This window comes from Hylobates moloch, unplaced genomic scaffold (assembly GCF_009828535.3).
Source record: "Hylobates moloch isolate HMO894 unplaced genomic scaffold, HMol_V3 SCAFFOLD_1, whole genome shotgun sequence".
Taxonomy (NCBI): domain Eukaryota; kingdom Metazoa; phylum Chordata; class Mammalia; order Primates; family Hylobatidae; genus Hylobates; species Hylobates moloch.
In genome coordinates, this window is record NW_026652276.1 from 197,737,479 (window position 1) to 197,758,788 (window position 21,310).

At 38.8% G+C, this 21,310-nt stretch overlaps 1 protein-coding gene across 1 annotated transcript in view; it reads left to right on the plus strand.

Moving 5' to 3' along the window:
* CAPZA2 (capping actin protein of muscle Z-line subunit alpha 2) overlaps nucleotides 1–21,310 on the plus strand; it is a 56,374-nt gene that overhangs the window by 9,916 nt on the left and 25,148 nt on the right. Inside the window, exons 2-3 of the mRNA XM_032761525.2 lie at nucleotides 15,943–16,006; nucleotides 20,683–20,734. Of these exons, the coding sequence (XP_032617416.1) occupies nucleotides 15,943–16,006; nucleotides 20,683–20,734 (116 nt within the window). The remainder of the gene's footprint in view (nucleotides 1–15,942; nucleotides 16,007–20,682; nucleotides 20,735–21,310) is intronic.

Sequence of the window (21,310 nt, forward strand, 5' to 3'; positions counted from 1 at the left end):
ATTATAAAGGAAAAAAATTTAGAGGAAAACTTATTAAGACAAATTACCACTCTTGAGTTTACCCATATTAAGATAAATTCACCTGACACACAGACATGTGATAGTGATCAACTGGTCATAAACTATTTAAATATCATAAAGTTCAAAAAAGTGGTTTTTTTCTCCGGTTTTACCTCTAATTCTCAAAAGACATAGCCATTTTTTAGAGAGCTGTGGAAAACAACTTCAAATAATTCTTTTAGTTGAAGTGGAAAAGTGCATAGTGGCTCCTTTAATTTTACTACCAGTGTCTAAAGCAGTGACCCTTTTTGGTGTTACATTTTCTTGAGAATCAAGTAAAACCTATAAGTCATTTCTCAAGAAGACTAGACACTTCAAATTTTACATCTAAAGTCGCTTATAGGGCATGGGTGCAGTATCTGGTCACCCTTCAGAATCACCTGGAGAGATTTTCTAAAACATAGATTTCCAGGTCCCCATTCTCTGGAGATAGATTCACTGGGTCTGGAATAGAGGGTGGGAATCTGTATTTTTTCCAAGCTTTCCAGGTGAGTCTGACCGCCATTCATATCTGAAAAATTCCTACCCTAATATCTCCTTCCTTGATCATGGCGGCCCATACCATGTGGAAATTATAGGGACTGTAGGTACGATTCACAGATAAAATACTGATGCCTCAGTAAATTTGAATTTAAGCTAAATGGTGAGTCATTTTTAGTATAGCTATTTCCCATAGTAGTGCACCCTTGGACTGCTGGAGAGTGCAGGGTCCTTTGCCTCTAAATTTAATGGCTCTAGATGGCTGTTTTGGGGTTTTGTTTTTTTTGTTGGTTTTTTTTTTTTCTTTTGGTGGTGTGTATGTGTATACATGTATGTCTGTGTGCTCCCATGCATATACATTGTCTGCTTTTTATACTTTCATCTCCTTTAAACCTTGCTTAAGGTTTAAAAAAAATTTTTTTTAATTTTTGTTAGTTTACGATTTTTATAGCTGCTTTGGTGAGGACTCTATTTCCTGTTAAAGAATTGTTTTCTTCAGACAGTTTTAAAATCACCTAGAACTCAAATTTTACCTTAGTGTTTGAAAACATGTTGCCAAATGTTCAGCAAAGGCACTAGAACAATCTGGAGAATTCATGGACATAGGCAGGTGAAGTAACATTAATTTTGCCATCTATTTCTGTAAATTGTGGTAATGATTGACAACCCACAGTAAACTCTCACCTTGTACCCTGCTGTTCTAGATGGTAATTATAAAACTGAAGTAGCACTACCAATTGCTTCTGACTTCCAGTAATAAACACATCTTGAAGAGGTGACATAGGCTGAGGGAACCCAGTCACTTCCACCTGTGGTACTTCACCATGGAGCTTGTCTTTGCTTGAGAAAAGTACATTCTGTACCATTAATGCAAAGAGTGGCACTGTCAAGGATTGCAAGGCAGAAAGATACATGTGAAGCTTATGTTCATCCAGCCCTCCTTCCCTTTGTTCTCTTTCCCTGATAAGTTTTCCAGTCTTATTCAGCAGTGTAGGTGTAAGATAGTACATTTCCAAATTCCATATTCCAAGTATCATAGGCCATTAAAAGTACTAGATGTTTTGCACTCATTGCTTTTTCTGAGGTATCACTCAAGGCCAAAGGCAGCAATTCAAAAGCCTGCTGATACTTGCCTGGTTCATCAGGGTATCCCATAATGATACCAAAGCTTTTGATCACAGCTTTTCATATCAAATATGCCTTACCTTCCATTTAAGGAGGACCAGGGAGTTAGGAACTTCTTGAGGAAAGTAAGCACCACTACTCCACAGGATTTAGCTACAAGTAGTGTCCTTTCTGGGTCTTTGTGACTCACCTCTTCCCGTCACTGTGGTAAATGTTCGGCTTCTGCATGTGTTGGTCCGACATGATGTGTGAATGCCATAACACCAGTTAGTATCACTTGCACTGGCTCTTTATCTGGCCTCTTGATCATACTAGAAGGAATATGGAGAAGCTGATTTTTCTTTTTAGATTCAAGATGTAGGCATGTTGTATACAATCTGAGGGCATCAGTGTCTCTGTCTTTGCCAGCAGCACGTCAAGTGCAATGTATAGCAAGCAATATCCAAGCATCATCACAAGGTGTTTTTTACTTTAGTCAGAGACACTTCTGATCCTAAGCGACATCTCCTGACACTTGACAAAAAGAAAGTAGTGCACGATGGAAAGCAGAAGACAGTTTCCTGTGGGGTTTATCAAAGTGAACTGTGCTTTTACTTGATGGAGAAAATAGCATTCTTTCCTTTCTCTCCTAAGGGAAGGGACTGGGGAATTCTCTCTAAGAATACTGGAATTAGGCTGGGCACGGTGACTCATGCCTGTAATCCCAGCACTTTGGGAGGCCAAGGTGGGTGGATCACTTGAGGTCAGCAGTTCGAGATCATCCTGGCCAACATGGAGAAACCCCGTCTCTGCTAAAAATACAAAAATTAGCCAGGTATGGTGGTGCTCACCTTTAATCCCAGCTACTTGGGAGGCTGAGGTGGGAGAATCACTCGAGCCCAGGAGGTGGAGATTGCAGTGAGTGGGGATGGTGCCAGTATACTCCAAGTCTGGGCAACAGAGCGAGACCCCATCCCTCCCCCCCCAAAAAAAAGTGGAATCAACATTATCTGGTTTTGAAAAATGAATATCCTTTTTTTTTTCTTTCCTTGCCTGAACTGTTTACGACTGAATTCTGTTCGTTTTCTTCAGAGTCTTGTAGGGATTCCAAAGAAGGTTGAATGGAATCACAAACTACCAAATGGCAAAGTGTTCATTTTTTAGGGTGGCCATTTTAGGTCTTCTAATTTGCTCCATCAAAGACCATTTCTCACTATTTAATAAATTAATTTTATCTTCCCAATTTGTGTACTAACAAGGAGTTCTCTACAGGTTGAGGAATAGAAACGAGTGAAAGAAGATTGCCTAAAATTGATATAAGAGCTTCTAATTCATTTTCTTTCACTCCACTAGCAATATCCATAAAATCTTTCCCAGTTACTTGATCACTTCCAAAGTCTCAGTAGATTTGCAATAAATTGAAGGGTTTTTTTTTATTTTATTTTTTGTTTTTGAGACAGGGTCTTGCTCTGTCAGCCAGGCTGGAGTGTAGTGGCACAGTCATGGCACACTGTATCCTTGACCTCCCAGGTTCAAGGGATCCTCCCATCTCAGCCTCCCAAGTTGCTGGGACCACAGGTGCTCATCATCATGCCTGGCTAATTTTTTTTTTTTTTTAATTTTTTGTAGATACAGGATCTCACCATGTTGACCAGGCTGGCCTCAGGTGATCCTCCCATCCCAGCCTCCCAAAGTGTTGGGATTTTACAGGTGTAAGCCATGGCACCTGGCCAAATTGGATGTTTTAAAATGTTTAAGTTATCCCGTAACTCAAAGTTCTGATCATTGTTTTCATCTGAGGTGTTTATTGATGTAAACTTGCATTCTTTACTAAAAATTCAGTTACATAGAAGTTTAGAGGCCGGGCGTGGTGGCTCATGCCTGTAATCCCAGCACTTTGGGAGGCTGAGGCGGGCGGATCACAAGGTCAGGAGATCACACTGGCTAACACAGTGAAACCCCGTCTCTACTAAAAATAGAAAAATTAGCCGGGCGTGGTGGGGGGCACTGTAGTCCCAGCTACTCAGGAGGCTGAGACAGGAGAATGACGTGAACCCAGGAGGCGGAGCTTGCAGTGAGCAGAGTTCGCGCCACTGCACTCCAGCCTGGGTGACAGAGCGAGACTCCGTCTCAAAAAAAAAAAAAAAAAGTTTAGAGCACTCAAGAGGTTTGACTGGCTCCTGAATTTCAGGGCTCAGTTTGTAATGTTTTCATTCCTGTGAAGGAACTTCATTTTCTGCAGCCTTTGTCAGGTTGGCTGAGATTTTCCTTTGTTAAAATGTTGTTGTATGTCAACCACTTCTCTCCTCCCTTCACATCCATTGGCTGATAGGAAATTAGATAACCACACTTGTAAATTTATGTCTGAAATAAAAATAATATGATCTGTGGAGAATCTCATGTTCTTTTTTAATGTTTAGGCTATATGTCACCTTATTTGCTTGCTTAAAACATATTTTTAAGTATCTGAATTCCTTGCTTCCTGTGTGCCTTGATATGTCCCCAGTTACATATCTTAAATTCAGGCTTCACCGGTAAGGTAAGTGAGATCTTGTTTTAATTGCCTCCTCTTCATTCCATTGGTGAGAGAGGGGTTCTTGCCCTGGAACTGGGGGGTTGGCAGAACATACAAAACCTGACACTGGACAGGTGAGATTGACAGCAGTTTATTAATCACAAATACTCAGCAGCCCTGGAGAGAGGAGACAGCACACCACGCAGGCCCACATGGGAGTTGTGCTTGGGAACAGAGTGAACAGTCAGGGGCTGTAAGAGGCAGACTTTAGTAAGTATCAAGAAGGTGGAGTGATCCCTGGTTCTCAGGACGTGATCCATTCATTGTTTGATAATTCCAAGGGCTAGCAGGGACCCAAAGCTTGCTACTCAGGGATAAGAAGGAACTGTGTCTGTTCCCTGTGACAAAAGATCGTTTGGCTAGGGGACCTTATCTGTGGGAGCAAAGTGAGGAGAACTTGCAGTTAGGCCATTCAGGGCTCTCCCTGTTTTCCCTAAGTGTCAAGGCACACGTAATATTGAGCCTTAATTTTAGGCTTTAAACCACAAGTCTCAAGAGTGCTAGCCAGTTATCAAAGGTATTTGCTAATGATTGCTGTACTAAATAATATATCAAGAAGTTTTTAATAGTATAATTTGATGTTAGAGTTTTCCTTTCTGTATGACCTTTTCTTCTGATACTTTGCAAAGTTTAAGATATTCTGCTGCTGTGTGCGGTTTCACCACAGTAGATAAAAGATGGCCAAATCATGTATATGAAGTGATATGGCAAGAGGAAAGACAAGAGTTCTTGTTTGAGAGACCTAATGGAGTGATAAGGCTCCAGTTCTGTGTATATGTGGGATGAGAAAGAATGGATAGGTTGTAGGAGCTAGAAAGTGGCAGAAAGATTGCAAAGGTAGTAATAGCTATTATTTGAGTGCTTACTGTGTGCCAAGCACTTTTCTAAGTGTATTATCTCATTTACTGCTAGTGAGGAAACTGAATTTAGTTTGCTTAAGGTCATGCAGGTAGTAAGCAGTGGAGCTGTAGTCTGAATCTCTGCTTAATGTTATTTAAGAGCTTTTGCTGTTAACAGTTAATATTTTACAGCCTTAGAAGAGCCTTATATATCATGCTAAAGACTTTGAACTTAATCTTGTTGGCATTGGGGAACCATTGAGTGATCTTGACAGGGAAGAAAAATCAGAATTTGCATTGAAAAATACCAGTCTGGTGGCAAGGTAGAAAATGAATTTTGGAGAAAGATGAGGCCAGAGGCAGGACAGCTTTATAACAATCCAGGAACAAAGTGCCTGGGTCCGAATGAAATGGAATGGAATCAAATAAAAAGGGAATGGACTTGAGCAAGAGACAGATACTCACTGATCATGTGACTGACTGTAGGAGAGAAGTGTGGAATGATTTCTAAGTAGTGGCAATAATTTTGTCAGAACAGAAGGCAATACATTTGAATGAGAAGTTCAAGGTATCTTTGAGACATTTTGATGGAGATCTCTAATAGGTAAATTATAGTTAGAAAAAGGATAGGATCTTTATCTTGAATGAAGTTATAATAGGTGTGTAGATTTGAGAGTTACTGTGTGGTGATGATGGAAGCAATGGAAATGGATTACCTAGAGATTTATTTTGTTCCTCACAAAAGAATCGTCATAGAAGACTTAACGCTATATTGGGAGGCAGTATGTAAAAAGCCGAGGACTTCATCCAGAGACTTCATTCAGATCTTAATTCTGGATCTCTGTTTTATCTTTCATAAATTAAGGGTAATATCAGCTATATCAGAATAATCATAGATAATATTTTATTAGGGCCTGAGGTATAAGAGTTAAGAAATAGGCCGGGCGCCATGGCTCACGCCTGTAATCCCAGCACTTTGGGAGGCCGAGGTGGGTGGATCACAAGGTCAGGAGATCGAGACCATGCTGGTCTAACTCGGTGAAACCCCTTCTCTACTAAAAATACAAAAAATTAGCCGGGCGTGGTGGCGGGCGCCTGTGGTCCCAGCTACTTGGGAGGCTGAGGCAGGAGAATGGCGTGAACCCGGGAGGCGGGGCTTGCAGTGAGCCGAGATCGCACCACTGCACCCCAGCTTGGGCGACAGAGCGAGACTCCATCTCAAAAAAAAAAAAAAAAGAGTTGAGAAATAATGATGCATGTCATCTCCCTTAGTTTTTACCTTTGAAAACCAAGGTTTACAGAAGTTAAAATAAAAACAAAATCTTGGCTACAGATCATTTGCCTTTACTTATGTAAAGCCCCACATCTTAACTGCACATTGCCACCATCTTTCTCTCCTGTGTTGCTATTACTGGTGTTTGAAGTGAGCAGGGTCAAGTGGAGGGGGAAGGATGACTTCCCAATTAAGAAGAAAGGATGTTGATGTATGGGAAGTGAACGCACTGCAGACAACACAGTAATACATGGGCATAAGCCACTCTTGAACACTGTAGGGCACAAAGAAACTAACATATAATCACTTGAAAATGTCTGTATTCCAGGCCTATATTTAAGAATATTGGCCAGGTGCGGTGGCTCACACCTGTAAGCCCAGCACTTTGGGAGGTCGAGGCTGGTGGATCACGAGGTCGGGAGTTTGAGACCAGCCTGACCAACATGGTGAAACCCCATCTCTGCTAAAAATACAAAAATTAGCCGGGCGTGGTGGCACGTGCCTGTAATCTTAGCTACTCAGGAGGCTGAGGCAGGAGAATCACTTGAACCCAGGAGGCAGAGGTTGCAGTAAGCAGAGATCGTGCCACTGCACTCCAGCCTGGCGACAGAGCGAGACTGTGTCTCAAAAAAAAAAAAAAGAAAAGAAAAAAAGAAGAATACTGGGACTATGCTAATGCAGGCATACTTCTTATCTACTGCTATTGCTGCTAATAATAATAGCTAATATTATCTATTTACCCAAGGTCACATAGCTAATGACTAGTAGAGGTTAGAAATCCAGCCTGGGTCAGTCTGGCTCCAGAGATCATACTGTAAACCATTACACCAAACTGTTTCTTTTTATTAGGATAAGTTTTTGTGATTTTTGAATGTAAATTATTTGAAAATTAACTATCTACAGCAGCAGTCCCCAGCCTTTTTGGCACCAGGAACCCGTTTCATGGAAGACAATTTTTCCACAGGGGCTAGCGGAGTGGAGATGGATGGGGGAATGTTTCAGAATGAAACTTTTCCACCTCAGATCATCAGGCATTAATTAGATTCTCATAAGGAGCGCACAAACTAGATCCCTCGCATACACAGTTCACAATAGGGTGTGCGTTCCTATGAGAATCTCATGCTGCTGCTTATCTGACAGGAGGCAGAGTGCAGGTGGTAATGCTTGCTTGCCCGCTCCTCACCTCCTGCTGTGTGACCTGGTTCCTAACAGGCCCCAGACTGGTACCTGTCTGTGGCCTGGGGGTTGGGGACCCCGATCTACAGAATTGCATTAGTGATAACTCTCAAAATGTTCATTTCATTGAAATACTACATTCCCTGACCATTTTGAGTAAATAGGAATTTATTCGTGCTTATAGATTTATTCAACCTATAATCAGTAGCTACTGAGTACAGAGTATGGGACAGAGGAAACAGATTTTGCCTTGAAGGGAGATTAAATGTTTATTTATTCAGCTAATATTTGAGGGTCTGCTATTTGCCAGGCACCATTCTAAGCACTCAGATATGGGGGTATATAGGCGGTTTCTCCCGCTCTGATTTTTTTTTTCTTCCCAGACTAAGTCAGTGCTACACTTTGAGGATTTTGAAAGCAGAGGGCCTGGAAAGTTGGCCAATTTTTTTTAAAGTAAATGAAGGTAAATATGTTTAACCATAGATGACATATCTCATTTGTCTTGCTTTATTATAAAGTCTAAACTAGAACAGTTTATTTTTGAGTGTCAAAAATCATGAATTGGTTCAAATAATTGTAAACTTACATTTTAATTAATCAGAACTCAAGTAATTAGAATCCTCTATTTAATCCAGAATTATTTAACTAAATTTTAAGGGGATGATGGCTCATTGTGAACTGCAGCAATGCCTACTACAATTTTTTTTTTTTTTTGAGAGGGAGTCTCACTGTGTTGCCCAGGCTGGAGTGTAATAGTGTGATCTCAGCTCACTGCAACCTCTGCCTCCCGGATTCAAGCAATTCTCCTGCCTCAGCCTCCCGAGTAGCTGGGATTACAGGCACCTGCCACCGTGCCCAGCTAATTTTTATATTTTAGTAGAGATGGGGTTTCACTGTGTTGGCCAGGCTGGTCTTGAACTCCTGACCTCAGGTGATCCACCTGCCTCGGCCTCCCAAAGTGCTGGGATTATAGGCGTAAGCCACTGTAACCTGCCTTTTTTTTTTTTTTTTTTTTTTTTTGAGACGGAGTCTCGCTCTGTCACCCAGGCTGGAGTGCAGTGGCGCAATCTCGGCTCACTGCAAGCTCCACCTCCCGGGTTCACGCCATTCTCCTGCCTCAGCCTCCCGAGTAGCTGGGATTACAGGTGCCCAGTACCACACCTGGCTAATTTTTGTATTTTTAGTAGAGACAGGGTTTCTCCCTGTTGGCCAGGCTGGTCTCCAACCCCTGAGTTCAGGCGATCTGCCCACCTTGACCTCCCAAAGTGCTGGGATTACGGGCGTGATCCACCACAGTGACCATGGAAAGTCTTTAAAGTCAGTTGGTGAGGAGGTTTAGAATATTAATTTGCTTTCACATTACTTACATTGATATTTTTGTAGTGTTAACCAAAGCCTCTATTAAATTCTAGAATAACATCACTTCTTCCTGCCTGCTAATATTATTGAATATTTAGGACTTTCTTGAGGAAGTCACATTCCTAACAATTACTACTTGTATGATGACTGCTAACTTCTTTTTATCCATATAACAGTATAATAAAAAAGAAATAGAGCCCTATCGCACATCAGGCACAAAAATCAATCCTGGACAGATTGAAGAACTAAGTACAAAGAGCAAAACTTTAAAGTTAGAAAAAATACAGGAGAAACCACGCAACCTCAGAATAGAGAAGGAATTTTTTTCCCCAGTCTTTAAATACTTGACTGTGTTCAGGGCATTCTTTTACAAAACTACAGTACAATTATCAGGCCGGGCACGGTGCCTCACACCTGTAATCCCAGCACTTTGGGAGGCCGCGGTGGGTGGATCACAAGGTCAGGAGTTCAAGACCATTCTGGCTAACACGGTGAAACCCCGTCTCTACTAAAAATACAAAAAATCAGCCGGGCGTGGTGGTGGGCGCCTGTAGTCCCAGCTACTTGGGAGGCTGAGGCAGGAGAATGGCATGAACCCGGGAGGTGGAGCTTGCAGTGAGCCGAGATCGCACCACTGCACTCCAGCCTGGGCAGCAGAGTGAGACTCCGTCTCAAAAAAAAAAACAAAAAACAAATTACATCACTAATGCACCTTCCCCTCCACCCCCCGGGTCCAGGATCTAAACCAGAATCACATTGAATTTTGTTGTAATGTCTCTGGTCTTGCTTAATTTGGAACAGTTTCTCAGCATTTTTTATTTTTCATGACCCTAACTCTTTTGAAGAGTACAGACTGATTATTTTGTAGGCTGTCCCTCAAGTTTAGTTTGTTTGTTTCCTGATAATTAGATTCAGCCTATGAATTTTTGGCAGGAGTGTCACAGAAGTGATATGTTCTTGGTATATACTCTCAGGGGGCACATGACGTCAGTTTTTCAGTTTTTCTTTATTACTGTTGATAACTTTGATCATTTGGTAAAGGTGGTGTATGGCAAGTTTCCTCAATGTAAAATTACTATTCTTTAGTAATTAAGTGTCACCTGGAAAGATACTTACATACCATGTAAATATTCTGTTGTTTTATTATTCTGCCCACCAACTTTAGCCTCCCTTGATGATTTTTTGCTTGCAAGAATTACTGTGGTGGTCACCCAAGGTGGTTTTCTAATTCAGTCCCTCCTTTTACATTTATTAATTGGAATTCTATGATGAAGCGCTTTTCATTTTCCCCCATTTGTTAGTTTATTTCTTTATGCCAGTGTGGACTTACAGATTCTTGTTTTATTCTGTGGGTTACCATTCATTACTACCATTACGTAATGGGTTGCTTGAAGAATTATTATTATTATTATTATTATTATTATTTTTACAAAATAAGCCCATAAGAAAAACAAGATATGAAAAAATAATGTTTGACAGTAATACTTTTGTATTGTCTCAAACAGTTGATGGGCAGAAATTATTTTTTTCTCAGGGCTCACATGTATTTTGGATATTTTTTGAACACCCCAATTTTATCTTCTGTATAGGTAGCTTTATAGTGACTAGTGATGTGTGCTCTTCTACAAGAAGCGCAATAGAATGGAGCATATTTTTTATGTTATATTTGTTACCTTTGTGTATATTTTATACCACATAATATTTGGAATCAAGAGAAAAAATATAATTTCAAGATTTAACTCAGGTTATACTTGAATCTCTATAGCTTAACTTTTCAAAACTACTCTGTACTTCTTGATGTGATTGTTGTGAGGTATGCCTGTCAGCTGCCAGGGACTTTATCATGGAGGGATAGAGTTAATCTCCCACCTGTAGCCACTGGTCCCCAACAAAACCATGCCCCGAAAATCCAGAATTAGATTAGAAATAAAATAAAAGTAATAACTCTTTCGTGATTTTGACTCTAGTTTTTCCAGAACTGACTTTGAAGAATAACATGTGGAGGAAGATGGTGATAAGGAAAAAAAAGATTTAGCAGTGGGCCTAGAAATGTATCTAATAATTCACTAGATTCTTTTAAAAAAGCTATAATTCCCAAGGGTAAATAGAATGTATTTACTTACCCTCCATGTTTGTTAGATAAACTTTAAGGAAATACATTTGTAATTATTTTCAGAAATTCTACTCTTGGGACCTATTCTTGTTAACTGGTATTTTTTTTTCTTTTTTGCATTTAGAAATGAGCTAGAATAAATAATTTTTAAAATTAAAGTCAGTGAGGAGGAATGTTGAGTCTGTAGCAGTGGATAAAAAAAATACCTGGATGATTGAACAATATCTTCTTAGGAAGACAGTCAAACTTTTACTGTGAGAGACATCCTTTCTTTTGTCGAGGGCCTGAGAAATCCAAAGGTCAGATTCTTACCTTTTGAAATTCAGAAAGAACCAGATTAAAGTATTTCAGGCACGGCTGGTTTAATCCACATTGTGTTTGGGGTTCTCAGCCAGTCTGCTCCCTTGACCTCCCAACCCTTAGTGGTACTTTGACCCACCATTCACTTCGGATGTTGTGGAAGTCCAGTAATACCTTTTGATTACTGTGTACATTTAGTGAAACAGCAAGGGCAAATAAGTTCATAGGATAAAAATGCAGTACAGATCATTTTTGCTTTCTTGGTGAAAACTCAAAATAGAGCTGACGAAAATTCTAAATGGTATATCGCCTTTTTTGGAAACAACTAAAATTTTTAAAGCTCAACTAGTTAAATGCATTACTAAATGTGCTATATGTATACTGCTTGCTATCAGGAATTTAATTTAGCCAGTTTTATAGGTAGTGTTTGTATAAGTCATTAGGAGTGTTAAAAATAATTACCTCAAAATTCTAAAAGTGTTCTGTTATGACATTTTTAATTTCTTGCCTGTGGTAGTGATTAAAAGACTTCAGTTTAAATACTTCCTAACAACTCCTTATCTCAATAGGAAGGGGATAGGGGCAGAAAGGGGATAAGGAAATGAAGATATTTACGTAATCATAATAGACTCCAGTGTATGTTTGGCATGCACAGTGGCCTATACCCTACTCTATCCTTGCCTTTTTAAAATTGTTATTTATACTTTACCTTTTAATAGTACTCTTAAATGTTTTAGAAGCAATATATTTTGAAAACACATAAAAATTTTTATTTTTTCAATTAGCATATAGTGAGTACTCTTTTTTGATGACTTTTAGCACATGTATAGATCAATGTAATCACTACCAAAATCTAGATACATACTAGTACAGTTCCATCAACCCCAGAACTGTGTTTCTTTTTCCCCCTCTCATTTCTGTTTGTAGTCACACTCTTCCCCTTCCCCACCCCTCAGCTTCTAGCAACCATCCATCTTTTCTTCATTGCTCTAATATGTTTATTTGAGAATGTCATACATAGGGAATACTGTAGAGTTACTATGTAATGTTTTGAGATTGGCTTATTTCATTCAGCATAATGCTTTTGAGGTTCATTCCAGTTGTCACATATATTAATGGTTTGTTCATTTTTATTGCTGAGTGATATTTCATTGTGTAGATATACCACGGTTTATTTGTCTGTTCACCCATTTATGGACATTTGGGTGGTAGATTATTTCCAGTTTTGAACAATTATGAATAAGTTTTTATATGAACATAAGTTTGCATTTCTGAAGGGTAGATACCTAGGAGTGGGATTGCTGTGTCCTATGGCGTGTGCTTGCTTAATTTTATAAATGGCCAAACTGTTTTCCATACTGGTTGAATGAATGATTTGCATTTCCACAGAAATGTATGAGAGTTCCTGTTCTGCATCCTCACCAGCACTGGGTGTTATGTCCTTTTTATTTTAGCCATACTGTTAGGTATGTAGTAGTATTTCGTGATTTCAATATTCATTTCTCTACTGACTAATGATATTAAGCATCTTTTTGTGCACTTATCTGTCTTATATATCCTCTTTGGCAACGAAGTGTCTATTCAAGTCCTCTGCTTACTGTTTTCTTACTGTTGGAGTCTTGAGGGTACTTTATATATTCTGAATAAAAATCCTTTGTTGAATATGCAATTTGATAATATTTTCTCCTGTTTGTAAACTTGTCTTTTCATTCTCTTAACAGAACAGAAGTCTTCCACAGAGCAGGTTTTACATTTTGATTAAGTCCAGCTTACCAGTTTTTTTTTTTTTAATGGATCATGGTTTTGGTATCATGTCTGTGTGTGGACAAAACACCTGTGTTTTTTTTCTATTCTCCCACTCAGCACAACAACACAGAACACTTCTGTGACCCAGTGTTTGGATTGGGAGAAGTGGGAGTCCCCCACCAAAAATCAAGCAATCAGTTCTACAGTGGACACTGGCTGGGGGTCATGTAGTTTAACTCCAATACCATCTATATGGAGCTACCTGGAGATAGTCACATCCCACAGGTGGAGGGCTCAGTCCCCAAGATTGCTCCTTCCCCCACTTCGGACACCAGTCGCAAGTCTGGGCATTTGGAACTTCTGACTGACCAGCTATAGATCCAGATTCTCACAACCCTCTTTTCGGGTTCAGTAATTTGCTAGAGTGGCCCACAGAACTCAGGGAAATGCTTACTTACATTTACCAGTTTATTGTAAAGGATACAGATGAAGAGATGCATAGGGTGAGGTATGGAGGGAGGGGATCAGAGCCTCCATGCTCTCCCCAAGCACACTACCCTCCAGGAGCCTCCATGTGTTCAGCTCTTCCAAAGCTCTCCAAACCCTCTTTATGGGTATTTATGCAGGCTTTATTATGTAGGCATTATTGATTAAACCATTGGCGACTGGTAATAAACATAACCTTCAGCCCTTCTCCCCTCCCTGGAGTGCAGGGTAGGAGGTGGGTCAAAAGTCCCAGCCCTCTAATCTTGCCTCGTCTTTCAGTGACCAGCCCCACCCTGAAGCTATCAGTCAACATTAGTTTGGAACACTAAGAAGTTTGAAGCAGAATCTATTATTGCTGTCAGATACCAGATAGATAACAAAAAGATGATAAGATGATAACAAAAAATGGTATTTAAATTAGTGCTTACCAAGTACTTGAGATCATTTACTTTTCCCAAAAATTCTATGAGCTAGTTACTATTTTATATGCACTTTTTAGGTGAGATAGCTAAAGCAGAGGAGATTAGGTAACTGTCAGTCTGATTCCAGAACCTAAAGTTCTATTAATTACAAAATGCTGCTTCTCAAGTTCAAAACTACAAACATTCCCTTTGTCTTAAATAGACGTTTTCTAACCTTTTGAAGGCCTTGTCATACATGTGACCTCTAACTAGGAACATCTTAATTCTAGCCATCTATACGTTTTTTCCATGTTTCTCTTCTCTGAAAACAGCATCTGTACTTAGGTACATATACATGCACACATAACACGTATACAAACATACACAGCCATTTCCTTTTCTTTCCATTATTTTCAGTTTCTACATCAAAGCAATGATAGTGCTATCAAAGTGGTAGATATAAAAACAAATCAAGGCTTCATTTTTGCCAAGGATGGTCCCTTCATACAGTGAATACTTGAATGTGCATAAAAATCACCTGGAAATGTTGTTTAAATGGTGTTTCCCAGGACCTGTCTCCAGAGATTCTGATTCAGTCAGTTGGTCTGGGGCCAATGAATTTGCATTTTTGACAAGGTGCTGCTGAGGCTGCTTGCCTAAGGACTGCACTTTCAGGGACACTACCTCAACTTATTCAGAGGTACCATGTAGTGTGATTGGATGGCTCCTATACATACTTAAGGTGCTTTCACTAAACTATTATGTTGGGCACATCATCTACCCTCTCAGATACATTTTCGTTAGTGATTAATCTCTTTATCAAAATAGGCTTTATTCTCTTAAAATATGCCTGTTAGCACACTTGTTGATGTTCAATCTCCTACTTGTATTCGAATTAAGATTTCCTAAGATCTGGTCAGGTCTCCTGTTAAACCTTTTGAACTTAAGACTTTTCCTTTCTCCTTTTTTTCTACATGTTTTACTAATTTATGACTTTTTAGTCAAATATGTATGTCATTCTTCTTCATTTTATTTATACCTAAATGCGTCTTGTCTTCACACATAGAAAATTTTGTGATTGATTTTTTTTTCACTTTAGTTTAGAAGAAATAAAATTGCTTATAAGAAATCGTTGGCCAGGCGTACTGGCTCACAACTGTAATCCCAGCACTTTGGGAGGCTGAGATGTGAGGATCCTTTGAGCTCAGGAGTTCAAGACCAGCCTGGATAACATAGTGAGATCCCTTCTCTATCAAAAATACAAAAAATTATCCAGGTGTGGTGGCACGTGCCTGTAGTCCCAGCTGCTCGGGAGGCAGAGGTAGGAGGATGGCTTGAGCCCAGGAGGCAGGGGTTGCAGTGAGCCAAGATCACACCACTGCACTACTGCACTCCAGCCTGGTGGCAGAGCAAGACCCTGCCTCCAAAAAATAAAATGAAATAAAATAAAATAGGCCAGGTGTGGTAGCTCACGCCTATAATCCCAGCACTTTGGGAGACCGAGGCAGGCGGATTATTTGAGGTCAGGAGTTCAAGACCAGCTTGGCCAACATGGTGAAACCTCATCTCTACTAAAAATACAAAAAATTAGCTGGGCATGGTGGCACGTGCCTGTAGTCCCAGCTAACTTGGGAGGCTAAGGCAGGAGAATCACTTGAACCCAGGAGGCAGAAGTTGCAGTGAGCTGAGATTGTGCCACTGCACTCTAGCCTGGGTAACAGAGTGAGACTCCATCTCAAAAAATAAAAAATTAAAGTTAAATAAAATAAGAAATTGTTTATTTTGTAGGCAGCTTTGAATCTTTATTCATTCAGTATTGTGTGTTTTATCTACATTCAGTCTGTATGTTGTGATTATATTAAATTATTGAAACAGTAGTGATCTTAAGGTGATCGAGTGAAAAAGTATCACTATTTAAAATCTTAAGCCATTTTCAGTAGAGCTTTGAAATAGTATAATTTTGCATGTTTTGTGCTTATTTTAGCAGAAGCCTGTGATATGGAACATTTATATCTTTCTTTCTGTTTTAGGTGCGTATAGCAGCAAAATTCATCATTCATGCCCCTCCTGGAGAATTTAATGAGGTTTTTAATGGTGAGTGTTTGATTTATAACACTAGGCTTGATATATCAAGCCCTCTTTTTAAAAGAAAACCAAAATAATCAAAATAAGCTAAGGAGAGTATGCAGAAAAATCTGTCTTTTCTGAATTACAATGAAAATATGTTAGTCTGGATTTTGTAATGGCTAGAATATAATGTATTTATTTATATATGATGATTCTGTTAGCAAATTAACCCTTTTAAAGCCTGAAATAAATTTTATTCATATCACTGACTAGAATATATCCTCATTCTGGGAAAGGAGAGTCTTTTTGGTAAATTGTTTTATTTAAGTAAAACTATAAACACATATGGTAGATATTTCTTCAATAGAGCTCTTAAATAGTTTAAAAAGACAACAGGCCAGGTGCAGTGGCTCACTCCTGTAATACCAGCACTTTGGGAAGATGAGGCAGGCAGGTCACTTGAGACCAGGATTCGAGACCAGCCTGAGCAGTATGGTGAAACCTTGTCTCTACCAAAAAAAAAAAAAAAAAAAATTAGCCAGGTGTGGTGGCATGCACCTGTTTTGAGAGGCTGAGGTGGGAGGATCACTTGAGCTCAGGAGGTTGCAGAGAGCTGAGATCACACCCATTGCACTCTAGCCTCGGCAACAGAATGAGACCCTGTCTAAAAAAAAAAAAAAAGTTTCATCATGACCATATATTTTTTGGAATTGTGAAAAGAATTTTTGTATTTCTTTTAAAGAAAATCCTATGAGATCAGTATGAATAGCCAAAAGAAAAAGGGAAAAAAAATTTTCATCCTGCATACAGCATGACAGCACATGTAAAAACAATTTGTTATTTAAATTATGTCTTGTAAATCACTTCACAATATGCCTTCCTTTAAACTTCACTGGCAGACATTTTTATAATTATTCACCCATAGATCTGAAATTTAAACTGCTGTAAAGTCTCCTGGTTGCTATAGACTGTAACAATAGCTGCCCCTCAGCAGTAAGAACAACATGCCTGAAAGAAAAATGGCCTGTAGTGATCTCTTTATAAAACTTCTTAAGTAGTTAGAAGAATACATTACTTTCAAGTACTATCTATAAATGGGCTGTTGTTTCTTCTTCATATATATTTGAACTTTACCGTGTCTTAAAAGTGAATTTACACAGAGCTCTTCAGTTTCAGTTTTTTAAACATTCTACTCCATAGTAAACTAGTTAAATGTTTTTTTAAGAAGTTTAATCATTGTTTTTTCTTAGTATAAGATACAGGACTGGGCACTGTGGCTCACTCCTGTAATCCCAACACTTTGGGAGGCTGAGGCAGGAGGATTGCTTGAGGCCAGGTGTTTGCGACCAGCCTGGGCAACATAGTGAGACCCCCCCATCTCTACCAAAAAAAAAAAGATATAATGGAATCTCACCTCAGGAAAGATTAGTTTTGAAAGTCAGAAAGTGAGGCAAAAGTTGTATAAAGTTAAAATTACCCTAGAAATCCCTGGGGTCATCCACAAACTACAATAATACATGATTTAGTGCATACAATTACTTATGGCAGTTCTTATGCATTTTAAAATTTAACTACTGAGCTGTACTTAAAAGGCAGAATGGAAAATTGGCACTGTAAAAAAATCTGGAAATTAAAATCTGCTGTTTAATGTAACTACAAAATCTCATGTAGTGAACTGGGGAGTTGGAGAGAATTCAGAAGCACTTTTACTTCCTGTAAGATTTCACTTCTTTTTTAATATTCAGCTTCTGGAACCTACATATACACTAATACATTTGATGGTTGGGGGATTAAAGAAGATAGTCTCTTCCTCCTTAGGGTCAAAAAGTGGCATGTAACTTAAATTGATAATGGTGAGACTGTGCTAAAGTCAGTAGCCTCCAAATTACAATTCACAGAGCCAAGAATAAATAGAATTTTAAGAAAAATTTTCTACATACTTTTCTTACCTTGAGTTAAATGCCCTGCATATTTAATCAGGAAAGTCCTAAAAGAATGTATGCATCCTAGAAATTGCTTTCCTAAGTCTCATTTGAAATTGAGATTGAGTTAATGTATTCTCTGTTGAGTTGTAGTAAATTTGGGCATTTAGGATGAGCCTATTAAATAGGCCTGGGTAGAGGGTAAGCTATGGAATAGAAGTGGGGATATAGGATTTATCTAATAAATTTTAACTGAAAGAATATTTAAGAGTTAGATAAAAGGGTGGGCACGGTGGCTCACACCTATAATGCCAGCACTTTGGGAGGCCAAGCCCAGTGGATCACCTGAGGTCAAGAGTTCAAAACCAGCCTGGCCAACATGGTGAAACCCTGTCTCTACTTAAAAATATATATATACACAAAAATTAGCCAGGCATGGGTGGTGCATGCCTGGGAATCCCAGCTACTCAGGAGGCTGAGGCAGGAGAATTGCTCAAACCCAGGAGGTGGGGGTTGCATTGAGTCAAGATCGCGCCACTGCACTCCAGCGTGGGTGACAGAGTGAGACTCCGTATCAAAAAAAAAAAAAAAAGTTAGAAAAGAATTAAATATTTGAAGGTAAATATCATATGAATGTGATTATTTTCTATTTTTATTGAAAACCACAGTGTCAGAATGATTCCAAAAATAGCCACAAAATTTTAGAATTATAAAGTTAATAAAACCTTAACAGTTAGATGGTTCCCAAATGCTGTTTTCTAGGTTGACTGTGTTAGAATCATTGAAACGTGGATTTCTGGTCTTCATTCTCAAACATCTCAAACATACAGTCATAGATCTGGACTAGGGCTCTGAAATCTATATTCCTTAAGTCTCCTGTCCTCCACCCTGTGATTTATGTGTTGCCTGACTTGGAGCCACAGCCTGATTTCTTCTTTAAGAGAAATATTTTATTCAAATTATCCTCTTTTTATTTCTTCTACTCTTCTTATGATAAAAGCATGGATTTATTATTTTTTTCCAGAGTAGAGCTAACTGATTAAATAGATCTTGTTTTTCAATCATTTACCCATTTGGAACTGGAATAGGCATACTGTCCGTGCAATATTGCTGTTCATTATGTTTAAACTATTGATGATAAATATATCAAATAGAACTTCCCACTTTGTGGGATAAAAATAACAGTAATTACAAATTTCTCTGTTTTTTAAAATAGTTTCTTAGGCAGAAGCATCCATTGTTTAAAATCAGTTAATTTCAAAATTAAAATAGTATTATTTCAGTGGTTAGCAAAGGATATTGTTTTTTTGTTTGTTTGTTTTTTGAGACGAAGTCTTGCTCTGTCGCCCAGGCTGGAGTGCAGTGGTGTGATCTCGGCTCACTGCAAGCTCCGCCTCCCAGGTTCACGCCATCCTCCTGCCTCAGCCTCCCGAGTAGCTGAGACTCTAGGTGCCGGCCACCACGCCCGGCTAATTTTTTGTATTTTTAGTAGAGATGGGGTTTCACCGTGTTAGCCAGGATGGTCTTGAACTCCTGACCTCGTGATCTGCCCACCTCGGCCTCCCAAAGTGCTGGGATTGCAGGTGTGAGCCACCGCGCCTGGCCAGGATATTGTTTTTTAAATAAGGACCTGTTGCTGAAAAGAGGTGAGGTATGTGACTAGGCAGTGAGTTTTTTCTTTTGAAATGGCTTTATTGTAAAAATGATTCATAGTCATTGTAAACTTTCCAAAGTACAAAAAAGAGTCTAAACATCACAAAAAATTCTACCTTCCAGTTCCCCCATGTTCAAATGAATTACTTCAAACATCTCTCAACTAACAAGTGTATTTAACAATACATAAATATGATAATATACATACTAAATTTTTCTCTTCCTGTTTATTATATTACAAATATATTTTCATGTTGGTAAATGTAAGTGTACATTATTTTTCATGGCTGCCTACTTTCACACTCTATGTAAGAATTATAGTCTTTTTACATTTAACCAGTTTCTTAATGGAAGATATTTAGGTTGTTTGTGTTATTTTCATCTAATGAAACATTGTATTATTTACTTTATAATTGCAGCTAAGTAAAATAGCCAGGTGCTTAGGAAAAATAATGAAAGAAAATACACCAAGACTAGAAAAGAATTTAGTTTTTTAGTGAGAGCCATATGTGACTTTTTTCTTTTATGTTTTACAAAGTGCTTGGATTTTTTTCAATAAAAATACTGTTTTTGAAGTTACCTTCAAAAATAAGAATAATCCTAAATCTTTTCTGCAGACTTTAACATACCATATTTCCAGTGTAGCTTATCTCCCCTTTAGTTCCTTGGAGATATATTACATATAGCAGGGGTGTCCAATCTTTTGGACACATTGGAAGAAGAAGAATTGTCTTGGGGCACACATAAAATACACTAACAATAGCTGATGAGCTTAAAAAAAATCTCACGATGTTTTAGAGTTTACGAATTTGTGTTGGATCACGTTCAGAGCTATCCTAGGCCATGGGTTGGACAAGCTTGGATTGTAGTCTGCCTGCATTGACTATTAAGGGTGTAAACAAGTATGTATTTCTATTTCATTCCCCTTCATATTTACTAACCAAAACCTTTTTTTTTTTTTTTTTAATACTATGGTGTGTGTTTGGTTATTTTGGTCATGAGTGATATTTTGATCTTGCTTGTGTTTGGGGTGGGAGTTGTTAATATATCACCAAAACAATCTGCATTCATTACATTCTTGAAACATGTAACAATAATAATGTAGATAACATAATAATTGTTTTGCAGATGTTCGGTTACTGCTTAATAATGACAATCTTCTCAGGGAAGGAGCAGCTCAGTAAGTATTATTTATTATACTAACCTAACTAAAATGACATGGGAAAATAAGAGATGTTTTAAAAGTGTGGGGGGGTTTTTTGTGGGTTTTTTTGTTTTGTTTTGAGATGGAGTCTCACTCTGTCGCCCAGGCTGGAGTTCAGTGGTGCGATCTCGGCTCACTGCAACCTCTGCCTCCCGGGTACAAGCGATTCTTCTGCCTTAGCCTCCCAGGTAGCTGGGACTACAGGTGCGCACCACCACGCCTGGCTAATTTTTGTATTTTTAGTAGAGATGGGGTTTTACCATATTGGCCAGGCTGGTCTCGAATTCCTGTCCTCGTGATCCACCCGCCTCAGCCTCCCAGAGCTCTGGGATTACAGGCGTGAGCCACCGCACCCGGCCTAAAAGTGTTTTTAAAGCACTAATCTCTGACATAGATATTTGCACATCAAGTTCAAATGTGTATGATTTTATATATCCTAGCCAGGGTAGGAGAAAAATATTTTTTATCACAGAAGGACTTAGAGGTACAACTATGACATGAAATTATTCACTGTGTGTCTAGCAGTGGCTTATACACTCAGTTAATACTATA